Source organism: Vipera ursinii, assembly GCF_947247035.1.
Source record: "Vipera ursinii genome assembly, chromosome: 3".
Classification (NCBI taxonomy): Eukaryota; Metazoa; Chordata; class Lepidosauria; order Squamata; family Viperidae; genus Vipera; species Vipera ursinii.
The window spans coordinates 189,330,825-189,357,827 of record NC_139516.1 but is presented as its reverse complement, the minus strand read 5'-3'; the positions used below and the strand labels follow the sequence as shown (position 1 = coordinate 189,357,827).

Genomic DNA, 27,003 nt, shown 5'->3' with positions numbered 1-27,003 from the left:
TTCGTATGGGAAGGTGTTCCCATTTTTCCAACCTGCGTTTGAAGCGTTACTTCCCTTTTAAAGGGCTTTGGCAGAAAGCATATAACCCCTTGGGACTACCACACCTTCCTACAGCCATCTAAAATGAGTTCATTTTCTCAGCATCTTGCTTTCAACAGTGCCCAAACCAGGAAAGAGTTATGATTAGGGTCTTTCTGGCGTGGATATTTTTAAGGACATTGACCGGTATTTGTCAGAAGTCAGATAGTTTCGTCCTATGCTGCAGCTATTCAAAGATTAGTAAAGTTCGGCTGCCAAAACAAACATTTTCCGCTGCAGCAAAGCGTCTTGTCTCGCTTTGCTGGCATTCTGCTTTCTTCCCGATTCACGCCCCTTCTAGTCCCCGATTCTCTTTTGGGTCAACCCCACCCCACGTACAAACACTTGCTGTGAAAACATCCGGCCCAGGAAGGCAAGGGCCCGTCCCATCGCCTAGCGCTCCGGCCCCAGGAAGTTCACCTGAGCTTGCAAACCGGTTTCTTCGCCTCCCAGCGTGGCTTGGGGCGTCGGTGCAGCTAAAGAGTCCGGAGAAGCGGGGGACGAAGTAGAGACTATGGGATCGTCTCACTTACTGCAAAACACCACCTTGGGAGGAAGGGCGAGCAGACGTGAGTTTCTTTCCCAAGGCTGGTATTTTGCAAATGAACAGGTAAGGAGAAGAGAGGCTGGTTCCGAGGGCTTCTTCCCTCCTCTCAAAGGAGCTTAATTTAGAGCAGCATATCTCACCCTCAGCAACCCTAAGACGGATGGACTTCAACTCCCAGAATTCTTTAGGCAGCATACTGGGGAACCTGCTTGCTGGGGAATTTTTGGAGTTGAAACCCACCCCTAAGCTACTGTAAGCTACGTCTTACAGTAGCTAAGGTTAGAAACGTTGCTTAGAGATCTGCTCTGAAGTAAGACCCATTAAAATCTCCCGGGGTTTCTTCAAGTAAGGTGAGAACAGCCTAAGCCAGAGGTAGGCAACCTCGGCTCTTTTATGACTCATAGACTTCAACTTCCAGAATTCCTGAGCCTGGCTCAGGAATTCTGGGAGTTGAAGTCCATGAGTCATAAAAGAGCCGAGGTTGCCTACCCCTGGCCTAAGCAGAGGGCTCCGCTTGGAACAGTTATAGTCGCCCTGGTTGCAAAAAGTCAGGATAAGCTGTAAAGCAGCTGGAAACTGCATGGATGCGGACATCAAGAATCTGCTCCCTTGAAGGATTCGCCGTTTCTGAGTATAAATAAGGTTCCTACTCACTGCTGCACTGCACTGCTGGAATCTTAAACTGGGGATTAAAATGGGGTAACTTTATACTGTGCTCTTTGGTGATGATGTGCCTAGTTCACATTTCTTCTCTTGTGATTTAGGACCATTGCTATATGCTCAAATAAACACAGCATAGTTTACCAGTCAGATCCTCTTCTTCGCCCCACTTCCCCACCCCATATTTTGAACATGTCTGGGTTCTTGTTTTAAATCCAGGCACCATTATAATTCAAGGAACAGAAAAGAGTTTGCTTCTGTTGCTAAGCATGTCTGTTGGGGATTAAGCATCACCCTTCGTAGAAAAACAACAAGCATATGTTAATAAAATAAAATGTTACATGAAAATGACAATTTACCAACATGCTTTTTAATCCCACAGTTGCCAAAAATCTTAAAGGTAAACAGGGAGGAGTCCTTTTGGGAGCTCCTGAACTGGAGAATGTCCATTTTTAATCAATGTCTGGGTAAATTATCATAGGGAAAATCTATCCGTTGTTGTTTTCATATTCTAATTTAAGCATGGTTTTAAAAATTACTTTTTAGTATGAGCTTTGGTGTTAAATGAACAATTGCCATTATGAATGAGGAATAAGACATATGTTTATAATGCTTTCCTACTATAACTGGATTTAAATTTGTCAGATGTGTTCCATAGCAAAGTATAGTCTTCCATAGAGCTGGAAAAGACTTTTTAGGGAACTGAGTGTAACCTTCTGTTGTTTATTGTTTTAACATTCCTGTTTAAGCATGGTTTAAAAAAATACTTTTATTACGTTCCATTGTAATTATTATCTTTAAGCGGGGAGTGGAGGGAGGGGGGTTTGTTGTTACTGCATCTGTTGAGATGAGATCCAGTCATTTCTGATGGTCTAAAGAAGGCTGTTAAAACGTCTACTGATCGTTTGTGCTGCTAATAGAATCTGATGATTATGGTTCATATTCATTATCCGATTCATATTTCTGTTTTGCATCATGGAAATGCAACAGACAGACACCCATATCCACCCACCCGTACACACTCACCCAACATATATTTTATAGTCTAAGAGCTCTGGATATTTTAGTACCAACCCAGAGCATGTTTAAAACTTGATGTCATTTGTTAGTCCTCCCAAGCCAATTTATAGAATAATGTGATCTAAGAAAGATTTAAAAATCAAATGATTTTATAAAAGAATATAAGTATATATGCTGGAAATTTTGAAAATTTTATCTGACAGTAGATAGATTGTATGTATTTTTCAGACTTTGCTCTTTGGCATCCTATTGGCAATCACAGGAAACATTTTTATCAGTATCTCCTTGAATTTGCAGGTATGAAAAACTTCATTGTATTGCAAGCTGTGGAACTATATGTAGACTGAGAGGCATTAGATAAAATTGGAATTTAGTCACACTTAAAGCAGACTTTTTAAAATAATAGATAAAGTTGGTGTGACACCTTAATGGAACTAATTTCACTCAGATTGACTAAGTCTAGTATTACTTAATGTTGATCTGAGATAAGGTAGTATTGAGTTAAATTGTAGTTTCAATGAAGTTACAGTATGCATTCATATATTATTTATAAATTTTTAAAACATGGGCTATATTTCTTTCTGATTTACGTATATATGCATAAGTGCAATGCAAAACATATGTGGACAGTACATGGGCAAAAACATCTTAATGTAGAATTATACCATAAGAATGTGAATTGCTTATAAAAATCATTTGTAATAAAATTAAACTCGTATTAGAATGCTATTTTATACTGAACATATCTTTCAGAATTAATGTATGTGTTTTATAGCGCTACACCCTATTAATATGAACTTTTGGATTGGAAAGTTATACATTAATTAATTTAATAAAGTAAATATATCAAAGGAACAACTTTATGTTAAAGCAATCTAAATTATTTGTATTCTGAGAATCAATGAAAGGTCTCGATGGTATTTTTCGTTTCCACCATGTATGAATAATTTGGTCAATTTATCTTGCCAATTAATCCATTTAACAATTGATAGACACTTCTGTATTATGTGTATGCCACCAGTCTTGTGAAGCTTGAAGGACATATTATATCACCTTCAAGATACAAATCTTAGGAATGAAATGACTTACAGGATCAAAAAAGTTGAAAACCTAGAAGTGGATTTGGGAGTGAGAGAGAGAGAAAAGGTGAACAGCTCTGTTCTTGCTAATGAAAATTTCTACTGGCTCAAGATCATTTCTCAGTTGACAGTCATGGACATACACAACCAATATTCCCTTTAATTTTTTTGATAAATCATTTTATTCTTCAGCTCCATGGTTATATTCTCCATGTTCCCCTTATTCAAATGACAAACATACGATCGAAGCTTCCTTTCTGATTTCTGGAAACAAAATGCTTTTCTTGTAATTGATTTTTTTTATTATTACATTTCTATACCGCCCTTTCCCGAAGGACTCATTGATGTGAGACTACCTTAAATATTCAAAGTTTCTAAAATATTTTTGCTTGAAAGTCCAAAATATCCATGCATTACAAATTACCTACACAGAATACTAATTCTTGATGCCTGATGTTTTTTTTCTATAAATTCTTATTTAGGGATCAAAGATTCATATAATAGCCCCAGTGTTGTATTATTTCATAAAGGTGGAAAAAATATTTGTAGTACCATATTATGTTCACTTACCATTAATCTATTAATCCATATCTTTCATTCTCATATCTGACTTTCAGAAATATACTTTTTTAAATAGCCACAGTGTTGTATTATTTCATAAAGGTAGAAAAAATATGTGTAGTATCATATTAATGCTCATTTACCATTAATCTTTTAATCCATATCTTTCATTCTCATATCTGACTTTCAGAAATATTCTCATCTTCGGTTGACCCAACAAGTCATTCAGAAACCTTGTTACAGAAGCAAACTCTGGTGGTGTGGAATTATATTTATGGGAATTGGAGAAATTGGGAACTTCGCAGCCTATGGATTTGCTCCAGTTATGGTGGTTGCTCCTTTAGGAAGTGTGGCTGTCATTGGTGAGACTTCCCATCCTTCACTGTATGTGTGTTAGTCGGGATGAACCCAAATAATATTGGGGGCCCTTGCTGCCTTCTGAGCTTGGTTGTTTTCTCGAAGACATTTCATTACCCACCTAGGTAACATCATCAATTCTAGAAGGGAATGGGATTTTCTAGCACAGATAACATTTCATAATTGTGTAATGAAATGTTTACAAGAAAATAGCCAAGCTCAGACAGTATCAGGGACCCCATAGTTCAACCCTGAGCTATAAATATTCTCTTCCATTGGTACCAAACAGTATTATTTTAAGGTTCTTTAGAAAGCATGTGGCTATGTCATAGAACTGCTTTGCTCAGACATCGTAGTCCCCTCCTCTGGATGCTAGTTGGTCTCATTTTATCTGGCACTGAAACTTGCTATTAATGTACTTAGACACATGACAGTTCTCAGAACTTTTCAGACAAATGACAGTCCTAGAAAAAACAATTCCATGCAGATGTCTTACTGTTGTGAACTTGTTCCTGTCAAGCTTAATACTGTCTTTGTTCTGAAACAGTAAAAGCAGAAGCAGTGCATGGTTGGTATATGTGACTGGTTACATGCAAGCTGAAACAACTTCGGATGCTACTGAAATAAGGGCTGATGCTAGTTAAACTCCAGGTCTTAAATTTCAAAATACATTTTTACAGCCGAGGTGCAGGATTAAAATGAAATAAAACATTAGATGACATTGTTGAAAGAAAAATCTTCATCAGGGTCCAGTCCAAGCTCGGAATAAAAAAAAAATGGAGACTACCTTTAGAAAGAAGGTTGTAGTTTATTGAAGGGCAGAGACAGACAGAAGCATGTCTCTGGGAAAACTAACCACATGTAGCTAAGAGTGGTGGGTTTTTATACCTACTTGGGCTTTTAAAGTTGTTTCCTGTTCCTGTTTGAGGCTTTGTATTTCCTGTGTCATGTACTTTGACCTGAATCTGAGTGTGCCCTTTTGGTATTGGTGGATTAATCTTATTATGTCCCCAAAGGTCATGTCTTTTAGAGTTTGGGTGGGGTATGTAAATTTTAGGGGTCTTTGTCTTCCTTATCTCATCAGTTTCTAGCTTCCTGGCTCTAACCTTCCTGAATGGATTATTTATTTATTTATTTATTTTAATCCCATTTATATCCCGCGCTTCTCCGAAGACTCAGGGCAGCTTACAATTTAAGCACAAACCAATGTGCTGCTTATTAGGGCTTTCGCCCCCCCCTAAGTGGCATTATTACAAAGTCAGCTTATTGCCCCCAACAATCTGGGTCCTCATTTTACCTACCTCGGAAGGATGGAAGGCTGAGTCAACCTTGAGCCTGGTGGGATGCGAACCTGCACTAATTGCAGGCAGCTGGTGTTACTTAAGGAGGCATTAGCCCACTGCTCCACCAAGGCTCTTATTACATCTACATTTCTAAAAGCTGGTTTCTGCTGAGTTTTCTGGCTGTGGGGAGGGAGAAGTTTCTGCCTTTTTAAAAGTTCTTCATTATTCCTTTGGAGAAATATATTCTTCCTTTTTAGTACCGGTATTCCCCAAAATATTTCTTTCTCTGGATTCTTCCCACAACATCAAGATGGTCAACAAACTGAGTTTTAACTATGGGAGATCTAATTTTCACTGCCACCACACATTGTTTTGCTATAATCTAGGTTATATTGTTTACGTTTATTGTTTATTGATTAATTAAATGGCCACATCAAATCATAATATGTCATCAAACTAGAGTAAAATTAATATATCTGAATATAAAAACATATTCAGTAAACTAATCAAATAAGATCATCTCCTTGGCAGTTCACCCCAAGGATCTAGGTAAGAAGTTCTCAGTTGGATGATTTTAGTTATAAACATGCCAGTCTTTCTGTCTCTCCAGATGTTTGGATCTTGAAGAGGTAAGATAATTTATTGATGGGTTGTCTGGTCAATTTGGGTTATGGATTTAGAATTTTGTAAACAGTTAAATCATATAAAAGTTATTTGTTCTTCCAAATGAAGAAGGGATTAGATGTAAGTAGGCTGAATATCCCTATAAATGCTACAGCGAATGACACATTGATCAGTTTCATTATCCCTTAGTTCCATAGGGACAAACATATTTTCTTATATGGGATCTTAGAATACATATGTTCTTTCTAATAATGCCAAAGGCAAAATATTATGCCTTGCCCAGAAAAAAATTTTTTTTGCCTAGTTTGGGAAATGTGAGGAGAGATAACTGCTTTGTTGTAGTAGACTCTTATTTCATCTGGAATTTGATATTCAGTCACTGCAGACATGTGTACGTTTCATACAGTCATACCCTAAGGATCATATAAGCCCTGCTGATAACTCTTTAATTTTTGTTCTATAATATCAGTTAAACTTTAGGAGACATCTTTAGAAGCATGTGGTCTTTAGAAAAGATTTGGGCCTAGTTGATAAGATACATCATAACTCTACCACTGTATATTGCTGAGGCATTTTTGCATAGTAAACCACTCTCCAAAAGCAGAATACAAATTCTTCCACATAGATTGTTCATGTTTCAAGAAAAAGCTCATCATAGCTTCTTCCCCACTACATAGTTTTCAATATGGAGGCAATTTGAGACTCTGCCCATTCTCCAACCCCTGCAGGCTTAGGGGGTCTATTTGAGATGCAAGTCTGCAATTGTGATGTGAAGTAGATCTTGGGAGGGAACAGTGATTTATATTCTGGAGTGTTTTTCCTCCACATTCACTCCTTTCAATCATTCTGCTGTAGTTTAACGTTGCTTGGATACCAGTACTTTTTGCTTGCAAAAGCTGTCAGCCTAAATGTTTCACATGAAGTGATGGTCTAAGTAGATATATATTTTAAGTGTATCTCCAAAAGGATCACATTTTTTAATCTACATATAGAACTCGGTAACTTTTTACAGCAACTATATTTAAACTACTTAAAAGGTGGGGGAATTATATTTCCTGGGAAGGGAGAATTCCTATTAAAAACATACATTTTTGCAGGTTGCTATTTCTCTTTTTAATCCCTTGAGAGCAGGTCAGTTTTCAATTTTTATGGATCATTGGCAAAATAAAATATGCTAGATATATTTTTTCAAAAAGGAATAGTTGAAGTAAGCAGATTGCCTAAATTTAAAGCCTTCTTGCTAGAAATCATGAGAAATAATCTCCCAAAGCTTGGCAAAGAGTTAATATAAAGCCTGATGAGAGTTTGTAGCAGATTGAAATAACAATTAGGTAGTAGAATCCTAGGATAATGCAAATTATAATATTTGAGAGTTTGGCTGCTGTACACTACACAAATAAAATGCAGCAGTTCATTATAATGGTGTGGTATTATTTTTTTCTATGTGTGCTAAATGCAGGGAACTCTTACATAATAAGCTTGTCTTCCCTGTTCTTATTAGAATTACATTAAGTGTTTACCCAACGCATATAAATACAAATGCTGTAAATTGCCCTCATCAAGAGATATCTAATACACTGGTGGTTGTCACCAATTGCAGGACACTTAAAAGGGAGCTGAATTTCAGTAGCTGGAATAATTTGCAAGAAGTAGGGTAGAAGAGGAAGGTAAGTCACAGAGTTAGGCAGGTCATATTATTGCGACACTATAATCTGTGGCCTGGTATGAGCCCAATAGTGATATGCAACTGATGAAATGAAAGAAGCTGTGATGGGTCCCGAACAGATTAATGTGTAAGAGAAGGAATATGCTGTGTAAATGTTGCCTTGGCAAGCACAGTCAGTTGACTTTCATCCAGCACTCTCAGCATGACTCACTTTAAATTATAGATGCGAAGACGAGCAATGCATCAAAATAGGAGCTTGATAAAGGGCGTGGGTTTTTCTGAAGAAGCCATCTGAGTGGACATAATTAATTCTTTTCACTTGTTTTTAAGTTGTTTATTGCTTTGTACAGGCAAAATCTTTGCACTGGTTATTCATTTTTACTCTCTTTAACTGCGTTAGAATTACAAATGGACTGAATACCTAACTGTGGTGATCTACCTCCTAGCTCAGCAACACAGTGTGCAGAGACCCGCAAAGCTAAAGTGAAGAAGAATTAAAGTGGTTATTAGAAATGGCCAACATTTTTTTTTAAATCCCATTTATATCCCACCCTTCTCCGAAGACTCAGGGCGGCTTACAATCTAAAGCACAAATCAATGTGCTTAGCAATAGCCTTCATTCTATGTATATTACAAGATTGGCAAGATTCCATCATTGTTTTCCCATGGGATATAGATGCCAAAATATTGTGAACTTGTAGGCATTAAGAAAAAGTTAATTAGAACTTTTATGCATTGACGGCCATACAATTATGCAAAATTGCACAGTGGTTTCCACTCCCCAGAAAGCTTTGACTTAAATCACAGGTATTCAGTGAACAAATAAGGCAGTAGTTGGAACACTTCAGAGGCTACAGTTAAGTTTTCTTTCTTTAATTCACAATTTGTACACCACCAGCTACAATGGGGCTTTTGGCAATTTACAGCCATAAAAATTCCTAACTAAAACTACCTTCGTAACCTACCAAACAATAACATCTGCAGGGTAGAGGTGACTGAGCACCCTTTTTTAAAAGTACATTGACCCACTGTACAGAAAGGCAAGGCCTTGATTATGCTGCCATGACCAACATCTTGATTCCCATTGCACTGCTCCTAAACAATGGAGGAGACCTATTTCCTAAGAAACTTTATAGACATAGTCCTATTTCTTCAAACTTAAAAATTGTGAATAGTAAGCAATTTACCATGGCTAAGACAGACTAGAATGTCTGTTGCCTTAGCCAAATGCTGAAAGGATTTAGTTGATAGAGTCTTACAATTTCAAAACTTCCCCTAGGCAAGCAATGTTAGGTATTTATTTTAGGTGTCCCAAATTTCTCCATTAATCTGCTTAGCTTTGCTTATTACACTGTCCAAATCATTTATCAAGACTGGCTACATTTTTAAAAATAAATTATCTTATGTAATATTAATATTTCTTCTCCAGGTAGTGCTGTTATAGCTATCTTATTCTTAAAAGAGAATTTTAGATCTCAAAGTATATTGGGTAAGTACCGTAAACAATCATTGCCAAATTATTAGTTGATGTATTATTTATTCTGAAAACATTAACTTTGCAAACACATCACCTTCACTGTAATTCAGCACAATTAAAAAAATTATATAAATGGACCTTTCCCCCACTTTTTATACTAACTTGGTCACTTACAAAAGTATTTTAATAAACTTTTGCTGGTGAATATTTGCAATAAATTGAACTTTTCTTACCATCTCAAACAATTTTATATTAATTAATATAAACTTATTAATGTATAATTAAATTAATAATTATTAACTTCAAATATCTTTATTCCTTTAGATGTTAACAAACTAATGTTATTTTTGGCTCTGAGATTACAGCAGTTACTTGCAAACGTAACATATTAAAGATGACTTCCAGTCTCAAATTTTATTACAATAATCCTTTTTGTAGCATCTGTTTATATTTCTAAGTGGGATACTCTGATTGATTTGCCTTTTTAGGAACAAATTCCAGGAGCAGATTTAGAAGCTAATTAAAAGTTATCTGATTACAGTCTCCATAATGAATAGAGATTTTTCTGTCTGCTATATGTGAAATATATACAGTATATGATTTATTCATAAATTTTATATCTTCATTACTTTGCTGATGTGAACTAATTATTTTAAAAGGGATGGCTCATGTGGCTTGGGAAGTATGCATATGTTCAAGATTTTTTGCACAATAAATAATACAGAGGCATGTCTACAAGAATTAAGCAAAACCAAGAAATAGTGTATTTTACACCCACCATGGAGAGTTGATGCCTAATGAGTATGAGTCATAATGGCTGCGTGTCAAAATTCCCCAGATTCACCGTAAGAAAATAACTGATATTAGGATGGTTGCAAAGAAAGCATTGATAGTGCAATTCCTCTGCTTCTTCCTTTGAATGTCCCATTATGCTAGATAAAATCATCTCCCTTTTGTGTTTCCCAATTGGTAGCTGAGTCTTTTTCCTTTTCAACAAAAGTTGTTAAGAAGAACATGATGAAAATAGCACAAGGGGTATTCTGATTGATAACGCTAACCCCGAAGAACACCATGAACATGGCCCTCAAAGCCTCTCCCAAAAGTTGGTGTCAAATAGTAACTTGTCAGACAGAAGGGGCAAACTGCTAAAGATACATCGAATGACATCTTCACTTATTTAGTGTTTGATAAGATAGATTTAATTTAGATTTAAATTTTGTCCAGTTCTACCTACTTCCTTGTTGCACTGAGGTCCCCAGGAGAGCCTTCTGCTCCAGGTCCCCTACTTTGGATACCTTCTACAGTAACTTATTGCTTCCTAGTTCTGATTATGACCATGTTGGGAGCTTGACTAGGGTAGAAAGCAGAATTCCTGGAGAAACTTTTCATTAAATTCAACAAGGTTGGTCATAACTAAATGTTACTAATCCTGGCAGTAGTTGTTCTGTTTATTATGCAGTTGTAATTAAGCATTGCACAGACATAGAATAAAATGACAGTTAATGCAATAACATATTACAGTTGATGATCACTTCATACAATATTATAAAATCAGGAGCATCTACATAAAAAAGTCCACGACATATATTAAAATCCGTACATTTAAAATAACAGGCAAGAATTTATATATTCGTTGATTTTAAAGAAACTTATTAGAGGAAGCTGGTTTTTGAGTCCCTACACGAATAAACAAGCAGTTAATACAGCCTATAAAATAGTCTCAGTAAATGTTTGCACTAATCCTGGAATACGTAGTTGATTCATGAGATGTATAGAGAATTTATTTTTCAGCTGATCAAGTTCCTCTTATGTGCTTCTCATAGTTTGAAGCAGCATTCTGTGCTGATTTATTTCTGTGAGTAGCTGTACCACAGAGGCTTCTTAAAAACCTCTGCATTCCATTAACATTAGCAATATCATGACAAAGAGAATGATTATTAGGAAGATTTGCGTAAGCACATAAATACTGTATGGAATTCTGCCACAGCTCTGCATGTTTCTCCCCCTTTAAATAATTCCATTAATATTCTGTGCAATCTTTTGTACCCCAGATATTCTGCATTGATTGATTATGGAAGCAAAGGGATTTTAAACTCAAAGGGAAGAAGATATGTGTGTTTCTGTTTAAAGAAATCTTCTTTGATGTTTACATATTGTTTGCAAATAAAATCTTGAAAAGAAAACATTAAACATTTAAATGCGCGCACACACACACATAATCACACATACTTATTTTGATGGACATTTTAACCAGAGAAATCACCAGAGATAGGCAGACATGCAGAATGATGACTCCTTAGTTTCTCCATAGTTGTAAGTTGCCTCTCTCTTTGGATGGAAACTAATCAAGGAGAGAAGCAACTTAAAACTAAGGAGAAATTTCCTAACAATGAGAACAATTAACCAGTACAACAGCTTGCCTTCAGAAGTTGTGGGTGCTCCATCACTGGAGGCTTTTAAGAAGAGACTGGGCAGCCACTTGTCTCAAATTGTATAGGGTCTGCTGCTTGAGCAGGGGGTTGGACCAGAAGACCTCCAAGGTCCCTTCCAACTCTGTTATTCTGCTATTCTGTTACACTCAAAATTTTCACCACTCTGCATGCCCATGAATAACCCAGGGATATTTTTCGAGTATTGATTTGAGGGTTACAAGTAAATGTTAACAAAAAGAGAATTTGCAAACATGGAACCTGTAAATAACGAGGATTGTCTGTATTTACACTGAGAAGAGCAAGGAAATTGTGGTTGCCTTCTTCCAGACTTGTTTCAGCATTCCAGTCTGGCCTACAGCCCTGGATTATACAATAATTTCCCATCCACAGCTGTTGGATCAACATGTAAGCAGAGAAAGTGGAGGAAAAAAACTATTGCTTAATGCCAGGTAGTTTCTTCCTACCCATGGAGGAGGATGAGAGATATTACAGAAAGTAAAGAGTGAGTTGGCTTGCTGGCTCCTATTTTCATTCCTATCCACTTCTTAAATATTCCTCCTACAAGAAGATCTGACACAAGTTGATTGAAATTATTTAAACAGCTGAAATTCTACTCCTCCAGTGAAATACTGAATATTTTATTTACTGTTGCTTGCATTATGTCTTATAGATCTCATGGAAGTGTGATCAAAAATTGAAAGACTTCTGTATAAAAATAAGCTATCTTTCTGTACGTGTAATAACTTTTTTTTAACATTTTAGGTCCTTTATATTAACGCTTACAAAGTTGCTACATAATAATGATTTCCCCATTTTTTAAAAAAATCAAGATTACTTGAAGGAAGAGTCTTCTAGTTATGTATCGCACAGAAATAAAATGTTGATCTAAATGGATTTCCCCTTTGGCATAGATTTCATCACACTTTACCAGCAAATATAATAAGATAGATATAACTATAAAATAAAAATAAGATATAAATAAATATATAAAAATATAAAAAAGTTATTAATTTATATATATAATACATTGAAGTTGCTTGTATCAATTTAACATTCCATTTTGTTTTAACCTTTTCCAGGGGGGTTGGAAATACAATTAGCAATTCAATTTTCTATTGGACCGATGTGTATTATCATTTTTAAAAATCTGTTCATTTTTTGTGCATTTTTTTAAATGCAGTAAAAGAAAAAAAATGTTTATTTAAATGTGTTTCAAGGTGGAACAGTGATGCTTGTGGGAATGTTCCTGTTGGTGACTTTTGCACCCCACATTATCCAAAAAGGCACAGCAAGGACGATACAGAACGATTTAGTTAGTTGGCAGTTCTTGGTTTATATGGTGAGTAGAATATTCTTCAGTATATAGAAGCATAACCTGTAACCAATTTTTATACCGTACAGTAGTCTGTTCCTGTTCAGGCTTCTAGCCTGTTTTGTCTTTTTTCTTGATTATTCCACCCTGTTTCCTCTCCTCTCCCACTTCTGTCTCTCCCACCTGTGGGCCTTTGATTGTGGATGGTGCCATTTTGGTGCGTAAGGATTGCTATTCTTAAATGATATATAAAGGATAATTTGAGCATTCTGGTCAAAAGTTGTTTTTCTTATAGCACATTCTCTAGAACAGGGGTAGGCAACCTCGGCTCTTTTACAGCTCTATGCTGACTCAGGAATTCTGGGGTTGAAGTCCACGAGTCATAAAAGAGCCGAGGTTGCCTACCCCTGCTCTAGAATAAGGATGTTGGTACAGGTAGTCCTCGACTTACAACAGTTCATTTAGTGACTGTTCAAAGTTACAACATTACTGAAAAAGGAAACTTATGACCATTTTTCATTGCAGCATCCCCATGGTCACGTGATCAAAATTCAGATGCTTAGCAACTGACTCGTATTTATGACAGTCGCAGTGTCCTGGGATCATGTGATCATCTTTTGCGACCTTCTGACAAGCAAAGTCAATGTGGAAGCCAGACTCACTTAACAACCATGTTACTAACTTGACAATTGCAATGATTTACTTAAAGCTGTGGCAAGAAGGGTCATAAAAAGGGGCAAAACCCAGAGAGCCTTGGTGGAGCAGTGGGCTAATGCCTCCTTAAGTAACACCAGCTGCCTGCAATTAGTGCAGGTTCGCATCCCACCAGGCTCAAGGTTGACTCAGCCTTCCATCCTTCCGAGGGAGGTAAAATGAGGACCCAGATTGTTGGGGGCAATTAAGCTGACTTTGTAATAATGCCGCTTGGGGGTGTGTGAAAGCCCTAATAAGCAGGCATATACATAGAATGAAGGCTACTGCTAAGCTTGTAAGCCGCCCTGAGTCTTCGGAGAAGGGCGGGATATAAATGGAATTAAAATAAAAAAAATAACAAATGTCTCACTTAGCAACATACATTTTGGGCTCAATTGTGGCGATACGTTGAGGACTATCTGTATTTACTCACTTCAGCAGCTGTTCTATGCATATTCCTTGGGTGAGATGGAAAGAATTTTTGAGTGGTTCTCCGTGAGAAACAATGCAGCATAAAAAAAAGCTAGTCTGTATTCACCAAGATAGAAAAAAAGATAAAGATTAGCGTAACAAAAATGATATTTATGTCTTTATGTACTGTAGGTTTGGGTTTCATATACCATAGATCACAGTTTGCTAAACTAGTGTCAATTCATGTGACTAGGTATTTGAAATCCTCAAGTATTGAGAATAGTGAAAGACTCTTCAGGCAATCCGATGAATTCCCAAATATAAGGGTTTTTTTAATTTGCATTTTGCTGAGAAGTATGGTGTTTTTTTTTAGAAAAAACACCAAACTTATTTTATCACTCATGCTATAACTACCATGTGTTTCCAATCTCAAAATGGGGTGCAGGCTCTCCTGCTGATTTTCTGTAAGCTCAAGTATGATACCAGGTCCACAAGAAGGGAACAAAAAAGCAAGTTTCAGGAGCTGCATGTAAGTGCAAGTGTGAAGTGGATAAAGGCATTTGCAAAAGTTCTACAAATGCCAACTGTAGGTTCTGGTTTGATGATCTCTATGAATTACATTAATGTGAGTGAAAATGTACCATGGTGAGTAGCATGATGGTTAAATCTGGAAAGGAGAAAGAGCATTTGCACAGTAGAGAGGAAGCAAGTAAGCCCTTAGTCTAATCTTTATTAAATATGATCAAAATATTTAATACAACATGGAGCCAAAGTGTTCAGTTCTCTTTGTTTCTTCAGAATTGTAAGTGAAAACTTTCCAAAACTTTTCACCTTCTAGTCTTTACACCAACCCAGGAAAGTTTAGACTTAGAGTTGGGAATCACAAAATCCCAAGTGTTGAAGCTGAAATAGCCAAAGATTGTCTATACCAAATTACATTGGTCCAGTTAATGCCACTTATTTATTTATACCATATATATCTAATATATGAGCCAAAATTATTTTAAGGCACTTATCATAGAATCTGTTGTGTAAATGTTCTCTCAGTCCTTCTGCAGAAAAGTAAAAGAGGGAACTTTTGTAACCATTGTTACTTGCAGAAGAGAAAAGCTTTCAGGGCTGTTGAGCAAAATGAAAACTAGGAGTGAGGGTTTGGGAGGCTGGTAAGGGAATCTTCCTCGTCTCCTTATAATGAAACATGCGTCCAACATGCTACTGGGGAAGAGCAGAGGGCTAGTACTAGTAGTGCCAGAAAGAATGAAGCGACTGGGTGAAAGCCGAAAGGACGCTCAGCTGTGGATGTATCTGGTGGTGAAAGTCCGATGCTGTAAAGATTTTTTCTCCATAGGAACATAGAATGTAAGATCCATGAATCAAGGCAAGCTGGACGTGGTCAAAAAAGAGATGACAAGACTGAACATCAACATCTTAGGAATCAGCGAACTAAAATGGACAGGAATGGTTGAATTTAATTCAGATGACCATCAAGTATACTACTGCAGGCAAGAATCCCTCAGAAGAAATGGAGTAGCCTTCATAGTCAATAAAAGAGTCGGAAAAGCAATACTGGGATACAATCCCCAAAATGACAGAATGATCTCAGTTCGAATCCAAGGCAAAGCATTCAATATCACAGTAGTCCAAGTCTATGCCCCAACCACCAGTGCTGAAGAGTATGAAATTGACCAGTTCTATGAAACCCTACAGCACCTTATAGAACTAACACCAAAAAATGATATCCTTATCATCATGGGGGATTGGAATGCTAAAGTAGGAAGCCAAAAGATAACCAGAATAACAGGCAAGTTTGGCCTTGGAGTACAAAATGAAGCAGGGTACAGGCTGATAGAATTTTGTCAAGAGAATACGATGGTCATAGCAAACACTCTTTTCCAACAACCCAAGAGACGGCTCTACACATGGACATCACCAGACAGTCAACACAGAAATCAGATTGACTATGTGCTCTGCAGCCAAAGATGGAGAAGCTCTATACAGTCAGTAAAAACAAGACCAGGAGCTGACTGTGGCTCAGACCATGAGCTTCTCGTTGCAAAGTTTAGGCTTAAACTGAAGAAAGTAGGGAAAAGCACTAGGCCACTCAGGTATGAATTAAATCATATCATGGTTGAATATACAGTAGAGGTGACAGATTGAAGGAATTAGATCTGATAGAGTGCCTGAAGAACTATGGACAGAGGTTCGCAACATTGTACAAGAGGTAGCAACCAAAACCATCCCAAAGGAAAAGAAATGCAAGAAAGCAAAATGGCTGTCTGAGGAAGCTTTACAAATAGCTGAGGAAAGGAGGGAATCGAAAGTCAAGGGAGAAAAAGAAAGATACGCCCAATTGAATGCAGAATTCCAAAGAATAGCTAGAAGAGATAAGAATGCCTTCTTAAATGAACAGTGCAAAGAAATAGAAGAAAACAATAGAATAGGGAGGACCAGAGATCTCTTCAAGAAAATTGGAGAGATGAAGGGAACGTTCCATGCAAAAATGGGCATGATAAAGGACCAAAATGGCAGGGACCTAACAGAGGCAGAAGAGATTAAGAAGAGGTGGAAAAATTACACAGAAGAACTATACAAGAATGAGCTTAACGTCCCTGATAACCACAATGAGGTGGTCACTGACCTCAAGCCAGACATCCTAGAATGTGAAGTGTAGTGGACCTTAGAAAAACTGAGCAACAACAAAGCTAGTGGAGGTGACAGTATTCCAGCTGAGCTATTCAAAATCTTAAAAGACGATGCAGTAAAAGTGCTAGACTCAATTTGCCAGCAGATTTGGAAAACTCAACAGTGGCCACAGGATTGGAAAATATCAGTTTACATTCCAATTCCAAAGAAAGGCAGTGCCAAAGAATGTTCAAACTATCGCACCATTGCACGCATTTCACATGCTAGTAAAGTTATGCTTAAAATCCTACAAGCTAGACTCCAGCAGTATGTGGATCGAGAACTACCAGAAGTACAGACAGGATTTCGAAGAGGCAGAAGAACTAGAGATCAAATTGCCAACATACGTTGGATCATGGAGAAAGCTAGGGAGTTCCAGAAAAACATCTACTTCTGCTTCATTGACTATGCCAAAGCCTTTGATTGTGTGGATCACAACAAACTGTGGCAAGTTCTTAAAGAGATGGGAGTACCAGACCATCTTATTTGTCTCTTGAGAAACCTATATGATTGTTTCAAAATTAGGAAAGGAGTCTGGCAAGGCTGTATACTGTCGCCCTACTTATTTAACTTATATGCAGAGCACATCATGAGAAAGGCAGGGCAAGATGAATCAAAAGTTGGAATTAAGATTGCCGGAAGAAATATTAACAACCTAAGATATGCAGATGATACCACTCTAATGGCAGAAAGTGAAGAGGAACTAAAGAGCCTCTTGTTGCGAGTGAAGAAGGAGAGTGCAAAAGTTGGGTTGAAACTTAACGTTAAGAAAACCAAGATCATGGCATCCAGCCCTCTCAATTCCTGGCAAATAGATGGGGAAGAAATGGAGGTAGTGACAGATTTTATTTTCCTGGGCTCCAAGATCACTGCAGATGGGGACTGTAGCCAAGAAATTAAAAGACGCTCCTGGGGAGGAAAGCCATGGCAAATCTAGACAGCACACTAAAAAGCAGAGACATCACCCTGTCAACAAAATTGTGCATAGTCAAGGCTATGGTCTTCCCAGTTGCAATGTATGGCAGTGAAAGTTGGACCATAAGAAAGGCTGAGCGCCAAAGAATTGAAGCCTTTCAACTATGGTGCTGGGGAAGACTCCTGTGAGTCCCTTGGACTGCAAGTCGATCAAACCGGTCAGTCCTAGAGGAGATCAACCCTGACTGCTCTAGAAGGCCAGATCCTGAAGTTGAAACTCAAATACTTTGGCCACCTAATGAGAAGGAAGGACTCACTGGAGAAGAGCCTAATGCTGGGAAAGGTTGAGGGCAATAGAAGAAGGGGACAACAGAGAATGAGGTGGCTGGTTGGAGTCACTGAAGCAGTAGGCATGAGCTTTAATGGACTCCAGAAGGTGGTAGAGGAGCGGAAGGCCTGGAGGAACGTTGTGCATAGGGTCGCGATGGGTCGGACACGATTTCACAGCTAACAACATATCTATCTCTCTATCATATCTATCTAATTTATATGGCCACCCATGTAATAAAAAACAACTGGACATTGCACAACAATCTTCATTGTCTATGATGGTGACAGCATGATTTGTTTAGAAAAAATGGTTCTGAAAAGAAGTAACTGAGAATGGTGCCTTTCATATCTAAGACCTGAAAGGTGTACATGAAATTAGTCTTTGTTTAAAATAATAAAAAAAAGTTTTCCCTCCATGTCTATTATCTTGCTATGGGAGAAATTGCTTTGCAAGTATAATTTATATTTCTGTTTCCTCTGGGACAAACTGTATGAAGTTCAGCTGAAAAATTACTTGAGACCGGGGAGGCGAAAGAAAAATAGGGATTGCTTACCCACTCATTTGTCATACTAGAAATGGATTTTTGTATTAAAATGGCACCAAATGTATATAAATGAATCACTCTCACATAGATTCAGTTGTAAATGAAGTAGATTTATTTAATTGGAAGGTAAGGACAAGAAGGGAGAAGTAGCAGCTCTTTTATGAAAATTAGGACAGTGAATGATTATAACCCTTGAGTTGATTCAGATTTTTCCTTTCTAAACACCAGTATTAAAATACATTTTGAAAACCCTAAGGTAAGAAGTATCTCAGGATGCTGATAAACCTAATCAATCTTTTTTAAAGAAAAGACTACATGATTTTCTGATAGAGGAGAACTGTGGGATCCTTGGTGCTGTCTGAGTGTGGCTTTTTCTTGCAGACGTTTCATTACCAAACTAGGTAAGACCATTAGTGCACTCATAACGATTTCATTACTTTGTTTGATAATGAAATGTCTGCAAGAAAACAGCCACACTCAGAGAGCACCAAGGATCCCACACTGCTTGATTTGTATTTCACATGTTAATATGTAGTTCAAAAGCAAGTTATCTTTGAATTATATACTTCTCTAATTTTCTCAATGCAGTTTTTGGCTCAAAAGACACATACAAATAAATACATACTTTAGCAGAAAAAGCATATAGTTTAAATTTTCATGCATATTTTTAATCTGAGAAATGAAATGGAACAGATTTATGACAGTTTTATAAGAATTCATATGAAACTCATCTGGATCAAAAGTAAACAAGCTGTCCATTAGAAGTGGCAAGTAGTTTATTGGCTATGGTTTGGAGCCATAGGTAAGAGCATGGAGAAGCTGGACATTTAATGAATACTCATATATTCTTCTTGCTTTGCACAATGCCCAAGAACAAAGAATCTTAACTTGGAGCACTGGTTTAGATACAGATGTTTCCAGATTTATTTCCAGGCATCTCCAGGTGAAAGAATCAAGTGGCAAGAGACATAAAAAATATACTTCTGAGATCTTAAAAGAGTTGCTTACCCAGCTGCTCAGATTTATGCTAAATGTGCAAACCTGAATTAGCCAGTTTTCTAATCAAGGATGCCATAAGATAGTTTTATAAGTGTATAGCCTTGTTACTCCAGAATTCCAGCACCAATGCTCTAAAGATCCTCTATAGAACTGTCTTCCCAAATTTGGTACCCTCTGGATTTGTACATCATCCAATCCCATAAGTTTCAGCCAGGATGGCCATGGACGTGGGAGCTATAGACCAAGTTAGCTGGAGGAGATCAAATTGGTGAAGGCTGTAATTCAGTAGCTAATTCCAGAGCAATCTATGGCCCAGATGAAAACTACTTTGAATAGGAAAGTCACACAGGTTGGGGTGTCGCTGTTAGCTCTGAGACTGCGGGTCTAGGTTATATGTAATATTAAGGCAGTCCCATCTGTGAAACGTCTTTCAAAGCAGCCTCTCTTTAGCATACGATTAAACCCTGCTGGTATATTTTTCTTTTATGCAACCTTTTGACAAGTAGTTGGCTAGGCAATGATTGAAAGCCAGCATATGGTTACAAATGCATTGCAGGTGTGTTGAACTGAACTATAAATTTATTCTATGTTTTTTTAGAGCTTAAGGAGAAGGTAGCTGAATAATATGAATGATGAATAACATAGGCCATAGTTTAAGAATCAGAATCTACAGCTTGCTTATACAGGAGTACTCTCATTGCACTTAGATTAGTTGGCCTTCTTTATTTCCTTTCCTAACCAAGATGATTGTGTACATTTATGTCTCAGTATTATTAAAGTTGGATGCCTTTGTTTGCCAGATTACTACAGCAAAACTCCCCCCAATTCTCCTTCCTTTGTTTAAATCTTTCCAGGCACATGAAAGGGTAAGAAACATAGGAAAAATGGAATTTATCTTTGCCTTTGGAAATGTTTATGGAGATAATTACTTGATAAATGTGATGATGTTGCTCTTCTTACTTATCTTAAAAGAGCAACTAGACTGTGTTAAAGACTTCATTGAAAACTTTTCCTTTTTAAACAATTTAAGCTTGCTATGTTTTCTATTTTCAGATCGTGGAAATAGTCGCTTTCTGCATTCTTTTGTATTTCTACAAGAGAAAGGAAGCAAAGCACATTTTGGTTTTGTTAGCAATGGTAGCACTACTAGGTAAGAATGTGGTTCAGCTTGTGTGTTTTGTTTTGTTTTTTGTTAAGTATAAGCACACTGTTTTTTTCTCCACACATTTTGGTGGCTGGTGATAAATTAGTATGGAACCAGAACTAAGGTCCTGTGCTCTGTTTGTCCTCCATGCTAGGATAGAGGTTCTTATATAAGAACATTTAGAAATTCACACAGTCCTCAAATTATCACCACTTGTTTAGCAATCTTTCAAAGTTACAATGGCACTGAAAAGAGTATCTTATGGCTAGTGTTTGCACTTACAAATATCGCAGCATCCCTGGGGTCACATGATCAACATTTCATCGCTTGTCAATCAGCATGTATTTATGACAGTTACAGCACCCTGGGGTCGTGGGGTTGCCATTTATAAATTTCCCAGCCAGATACCAATAAGCAAAGTTAATGGGGGAAGCTTAATGATTGCCTGATTTGCTTAGCAACTGCAGTGATTCACTTAAAAACCATGGCAAAAAGGTCATTAAAATGGGGCGTGACCCACTTAACAACCACCTTGCTTAGTTACAGAAATTCTGATCCCTAACCTGAACCCTTTAGTGGCCATAAGTCAACAAGTACCTATGCTCAGAGCTGGCATAATGTAGTGGTTAAGGCTGAAATTGGGGAGACCAGGTTCAAATCCTCCTTGATCATAAAAACTCACTCCGTGTCTTTGGACCAGTCCCTCCCCTCGAGCCCCAAGGCCAATAGGAAAATAGTAGCATTGGCCTTTTGCTGTCTGAAGGGAATCTGTCTATTCTTATCGGCTCAGAGAGCTATGCTCACTGCCTCAGAAATCACAATCTTCACATTTTTCTTTACAGCCAGTGAGACATGGTATACAGGGAAGTTCCCTGGAGGTTTTTAAAGAAGAAATTGGACAACCATTTGTCTGAAATGGTATAGGGTCTCTTGCTTGAACAGGGGGTTGAACTAGATGACCTCTAAGGTCCTATTAACTCTGTTATTCTATTATACCTAGCTATCAACCATAGTGCTTATTCACAGATCATACTGGCTGCTAAAGGCAGCTTTCTGATAAGAAGCTTTACCCTACCCTTCAGTTTTGCTATTTTTGTGAGCATCTCCTACCACACTGGTCTCACCAGTTTTCTATATTATGAAAAGCTGGCATATAGATACAACTTAAACAGTATTTATCTATTAGATCTTGCACATTTGTGGATCAGTGTTGGAGGCCATTTCTGTTTACATGGGATTCATGAGCCTTACATTAGCTTATCTTTGATGCTGTGGCATCAGAATTTCCAGGTGTTTGTTGCAGGTGTAGTATTACCTGTGTAAAGCTGGGCGTTGTGGATTTGCTTTGGACTAGGTTTCTCAGGTTTATACCTTTTCCATTTGCTCTTAGGAAGAGTGAATTAGAGTTTTTGTAACGTTTTGTTAAAGCAAAAAGAAATTCTGACCAGCACTGGATGAAACAAACCACAAATCACACACACACAAAAACCAAACACCTTGAGTCTGTTAAGCACCTTTGAGCAAAAGCATGTAGAGGCCATATGGTCGTATGAGCACTACATAGTGTGCTGTCATACGGACGTGTATTTTCCATTCAGAGTAAAAGTAAACTTACATTTGAAGATTGTGCAATTGTTTGTATTCTTTATGACACACCCAAGGTAAAACATGATTTTGTTGGTTATATTTCGCAGAAAATTCACTAGATCCCTGGAAGATTCTTATGACATACCCTGTCAAGTTCACTGATTGAGTTCAAAATGATGCACTGACTGGGACTCGGGAACCTAGATGCACCCAGTGTGTCTTGAGATAAAGTTGGTTTTCACATATGGGGCCCAAGTAGATAACGGTTCTAATGGGCTGTAGCAGCTTTCCCCACCCTGGTGCCAGATGTATTGCCATTCAGCTTCCACTATTCATGGGTCAGTGTGATATTGGTACCCAGAAACTACTAAAACTGTAGTTCAATACATTAGGAGAACACAAGTTTGGAGAAAGTTGCTAGAGCCCATAAGAGTACTTTTTTTGGCTCAGTTTGCCACGGCCAATAATGGGCAACAATTTTACATCATTCACATTTGCATGTTACAGTCATCTGCTTGCATTTAGTTTAATCCATGGGTTCTGTTTCACACAACATTCCAATATGTTTTGTAAGAGATCACAAGTTGTTCTGCTGGTGGATTTGGATTCTTTGAATTTGGTTTTAAGATACTATACAATTCATATGATGCTATATTTCAAGCATTCCCAAATGTATCTGAAGACATTTAAATCTCTTACAACAACTGCATGTCTTGCAATAGGAAATTTTGCTGACTGAGAATAATAAAGAGTTACAATCCTGTCCTGTTCTAGAAATAAAGTCAGGCACAAAAGACCAGGTCCACCTGTGAAGGTCCAATTAAACAAATGTATTGCAAAACATCCTGAGCACAGGAATCTTCTCAATTAATAGCTAGCATTGTTTGGAGTTAGATAAGGATCCATGGAATTCAAGGCTGGTTGGACTTAGTCCCCTTGGGGCTACATAGGGATTCTATCTAGACCAGAGGTCCCCAATCTTTGGGGCAGCAGGGACTGGTTCTGTGGAGAGAGGATTTTCCGCAGACTGGAGGGTGCGTGGTTTTGTGTGCTGCCTGCATCTCGCGGATGGGGCTTTACTTGTTTGTACAGACCGGTTGCTGGCATGCCACAGACCGGTACTGGTCCAGCCCATCCAAAATGACATTAAACCAGCAAATGACTTTGGAAAGATAGCTTGTAACAAAACTATTTTCGGAAAGCTTATAAAAGGGTTTTCTATTTCTGTTCTCTTCCATGCTCCAAGCATACTGATTTGCATGGGTAAGGAGAATGGGTGAAAATCAGAATGCTTTCTGTATCTGACCCACTTGCCTTAATAAGGTCTGTACTACATAGGCATGAAGAAATTTTTATTTTTCCTAGAATGAAACTAGAAAAGAAGTTGGATAAATCTATAGATGGTTTGTGCAATGCAGTTCTGCAAAATGACTCATCGCACAGCACCTTGCTTCGTGCTTAATCTGGGATTTATATGGTTAGAGTCAAGAAGCAAACTAGGGCAAATGAACAGGAAAGGTTTTTTTGCTTTCAAATGGATAATAATCTTTTTTCCAACTGCTGCCACTGTAGCTAAGTAGAAGTTGTTTTCAAGAGTGCACAACCCAATTCATCCTATTTTGGTTCTATATTAATTAGAAAAATAATTGCTACATTTAAATAATGGATGCTTTTAGGGATTCCCTAGGCTTGATAACAGTGGAAATGTTCTCATCATCTCTACCATCATTTTTAATATCTTCACTTCTAGCAATATATCTGTCAGCAAGCAGAATGGAAGCCGCAAGTTTTATTGGGAAAAAATTACATCAGTTGACTCTCGTCCCACAAAGCCACATACCAACATTTTAACTTGCTGAGGTCTACCCTCTGTTATTTTACCTTGGTTCTCATCTTGGACAAAAGAGTTGCAGAACGGTGCCAAACATCTGAAATTGCCCCTGTGAATAAAAGCGCAACCACAAATTATATACACACATAGAACGGTTGTACTGTATTATGGAAAAATACCATTTTTCAGTTAATATCTAAGTAGGCTTAACAAAGAGGCACATATTGCATATATTAGTGGTGCAATTTATGGCTGTGGGAAGGCTGGATAAGTTTGTCACCACAAGCAGAGAATTAGGAATGAACAAGATTACGTTTTCTTTTATGTGTCCTGACAAAAGATCATTTTGTTCTTCAAATGAATTCAGTGGTGTGATTAGATGAATTATATTATTTAGATGAATGAGGTGGAATTAGATGAAAAAGAAAGACTAGTGCTGATATGCTTATCATACAAAGAAAACCTATTTATTCGATAGATACAAAATCCAAAGATTTATTGATCCAGACATTGTAATCATAGTGTATCAACACGATGCTCTTTATAAGTTCAATTGACCCACTTCTCAAAATTGGCAATATCTATTGGTGTTCTACATACTAATTTTACTGCAACCCCATAATAAGTTTTCTTCTACCTTAGATAAAAGAGGCTGCTTATAAATAATTAACTACTATCTCCATGTTATCAATTCTTAAAAGTTTTCAGTAGAAGGCCATGGGTAGTAGTTGTTATGTTTTGGAACTAAATGAACATACTTACCAATTTCTCATAATTGGTTGATAAAATTATGTTTACTAATATTAAATCGGCTTCTTTTTATTTTTCTTCAGCATCTCTGACGGTCATTTCAGTGAAAGCAGTGGCAACCATGTTGACATTTTCTGTGAAAGGGAACATGCAGCTAACCTACCCTATTTTCTATCTTATGCTCATTCTAATGACGTCAACGTGTATATTTCAAGTCAAGTAAGTTTTTAGAAAATTTATATTAATATAAAGTACTGTTTTCTCCACTTTTCTGTTTTCTTTTAATGCTTAAATTGTAGCTTAAAAGAACAGCCAGCTCCTGCCAAACTTGGACACAAAAGCATTTATGAGCTTCTCTTCTAGTTTTGTTTTATGACTGTGATGCTTTATCTTGATGTTAACTAAACAGGCCGGTTTTCTTGAACATACTTTTATGTTTCTCACGGACTTCAAGCCAGCTACATCTTACAGCTTTTTACCACTTTGTTGAATCAACAAGGTAGCTTTTAGCTCCATGGTCAGTCATTAACACTCACCTTTCAGTTCACCTTAATCTCTTTCCTCCCTCTCTGTTTGATATTTGCAAGTTTGTTCCTTAGTTTCATGTCGAAAAACAGCATTGTCAACAAAGTTTGTTTAGTAAATGTGGATTGGGAATGTTAAATCCATTTTCTAACACTGAGTTTTGAAACTTTTCCTAACTTACTTCACTTTAGTTGGGTAAGATTGCTGATTGGGAATTCTGGGAATAATGATCCCAACACTTCTAGAAGACTTTAGCTAGAGAAGGCTGCTCTGGATTATTCCTCATTTTTTCCTAGATTAAATTCCACCCTGATGATGGCAAGAAATCATACTAATTCTTAAAGCTGAATTAGATATAGGACAGGGAATAGATATAATTTAGCAAATAGTTATATCATTTTCATGTCTGGCTCTTTCTCCAACCTAATATTCATCTGATGTATTGAACTTCTGATCCCATGTCCTTCAGTGAAGTTGGCCAATGGCATAAGGCTAGAAAAAACAGTCATATCCATTCTAATCAAGAACAATAAATTGTAAATTTATTCCCATCAGTTGTGGTCACCTAGAGGTAGGAGTGTTTGAACAGAACTTGGTGATCAGAGAAGAAATAATTATTAATGTGTTTCAAGGCCCAGTTCCATGCTTCCCTCTGCTATGAAGCTCACTAGGTACCCTGAAAATTGTCACTCCTTATTTATATAGCTGACTTCTCCATCACTTAGTCTTATTAATAAAGGTAAAGGTAAAGGTTCCCCCGCACATGCGTGCTAGTAGTTTCCAACTCTAGGGGCCGGTGCTCATCTCTGTTTCAAAGCTGAAGAGCCAGCGCTTGTCCAAGGACGTCTCCGTGGTCATGTGGCCAGCATGACTAGACACCAAAGTCGCACAGAACGCTGTTACCTTCCCACTGTAGTGGTCCTTATTTTTCTACTTGCATTTTTACGTGCTTCCGAACTGCTAGGTTGGCAGAAGCTGGGACGAGTAACAGGTGCTCACTCTGTAACGCAGCACTCGGGATTCGACCCGCCAAACTGCCGACCTTCTGATCGACAAGCTCAGCGTCCTAACCCACTGAGCCACCGTGTCCCTAGTCTTATTAATAAGTCTTGCTAAAGACTGAGCTTGGATCCTTCTGTGTGCAGTCTGCTATCTGGAGCACCCTCTGACAGATGGATAAAATGCAGTGATGGAAATGCTTATCTTTAGTTTGTGAGGAGAACCTGCTTAAGTTGAGTCTTCCCTACATAAAAATATAATTTGTGAGGCTTTCAAAAAGGTAAATGAAGGGAAGATATAAATGTAGATTATGAATTCCTATAAGTATGGAAAATTTAGATCAAGTTTTTATTCTTCATAAATACTAGAATTCAGGATCATTTGATGAAACTACTAGGGAGGAAATTTAGGACTGAAATAAAGATGTGAATCTTTAATTGCCCTAAGATGTAAAAATGTGGGTCAATTAGCTCAGACTATTTTACAAGAGAATTAG

The 27,003-nt window shown here is 37.4% G+C and overlaps 1 protein-coding gene across 4 annotated transcripts in view; it reads left to right on the top strand.

The window, feature by feature from the left end:
- The first annotated feature begins 431 nt into the window (after positions 1-431).
- Positions 432-27,003, top strand: part of NIPAL2 (NIPA like domain containing 2) — a 36,973-nt gene continuing 10,401 nt past the window's right edge. Inside the window, exons 1-7 of one of the 4 annotated variants that reach the window (XM_083358956.1) lie at positions 432-688; positions 2,534-2,602; positions 4,136-4,307; positions 9,305-9,364; positions 13,002-13,123; positions 20,725-20,821; positions 25,067-25,202. In XM_083358956.1, coding sequence (XP_083215082.1) covers positions 593-688; positions 2,534-2,602; positions 4,136-4,307; positions 9,305-9,364; positions 13,002-13,123; positions 20,725-20,821; positions 25,067-25,202 — 752 coding nt within the window. In that variant the 5' untranslated portion in view covers positions 432-592. The remainder of the gene's footprint in view (positions 689-2,533; positions 2,603-4,135; positions 4,308-9,304; positions 9,365-13,001; positions 13,124-20,724; positions 20,822-25,066; positions 25,203-27,003) is intronic. The other 3 variants (XM_083358958.1, XM_083358957.1, XM_083358959.1) reach the window with 3 other exon arrangements.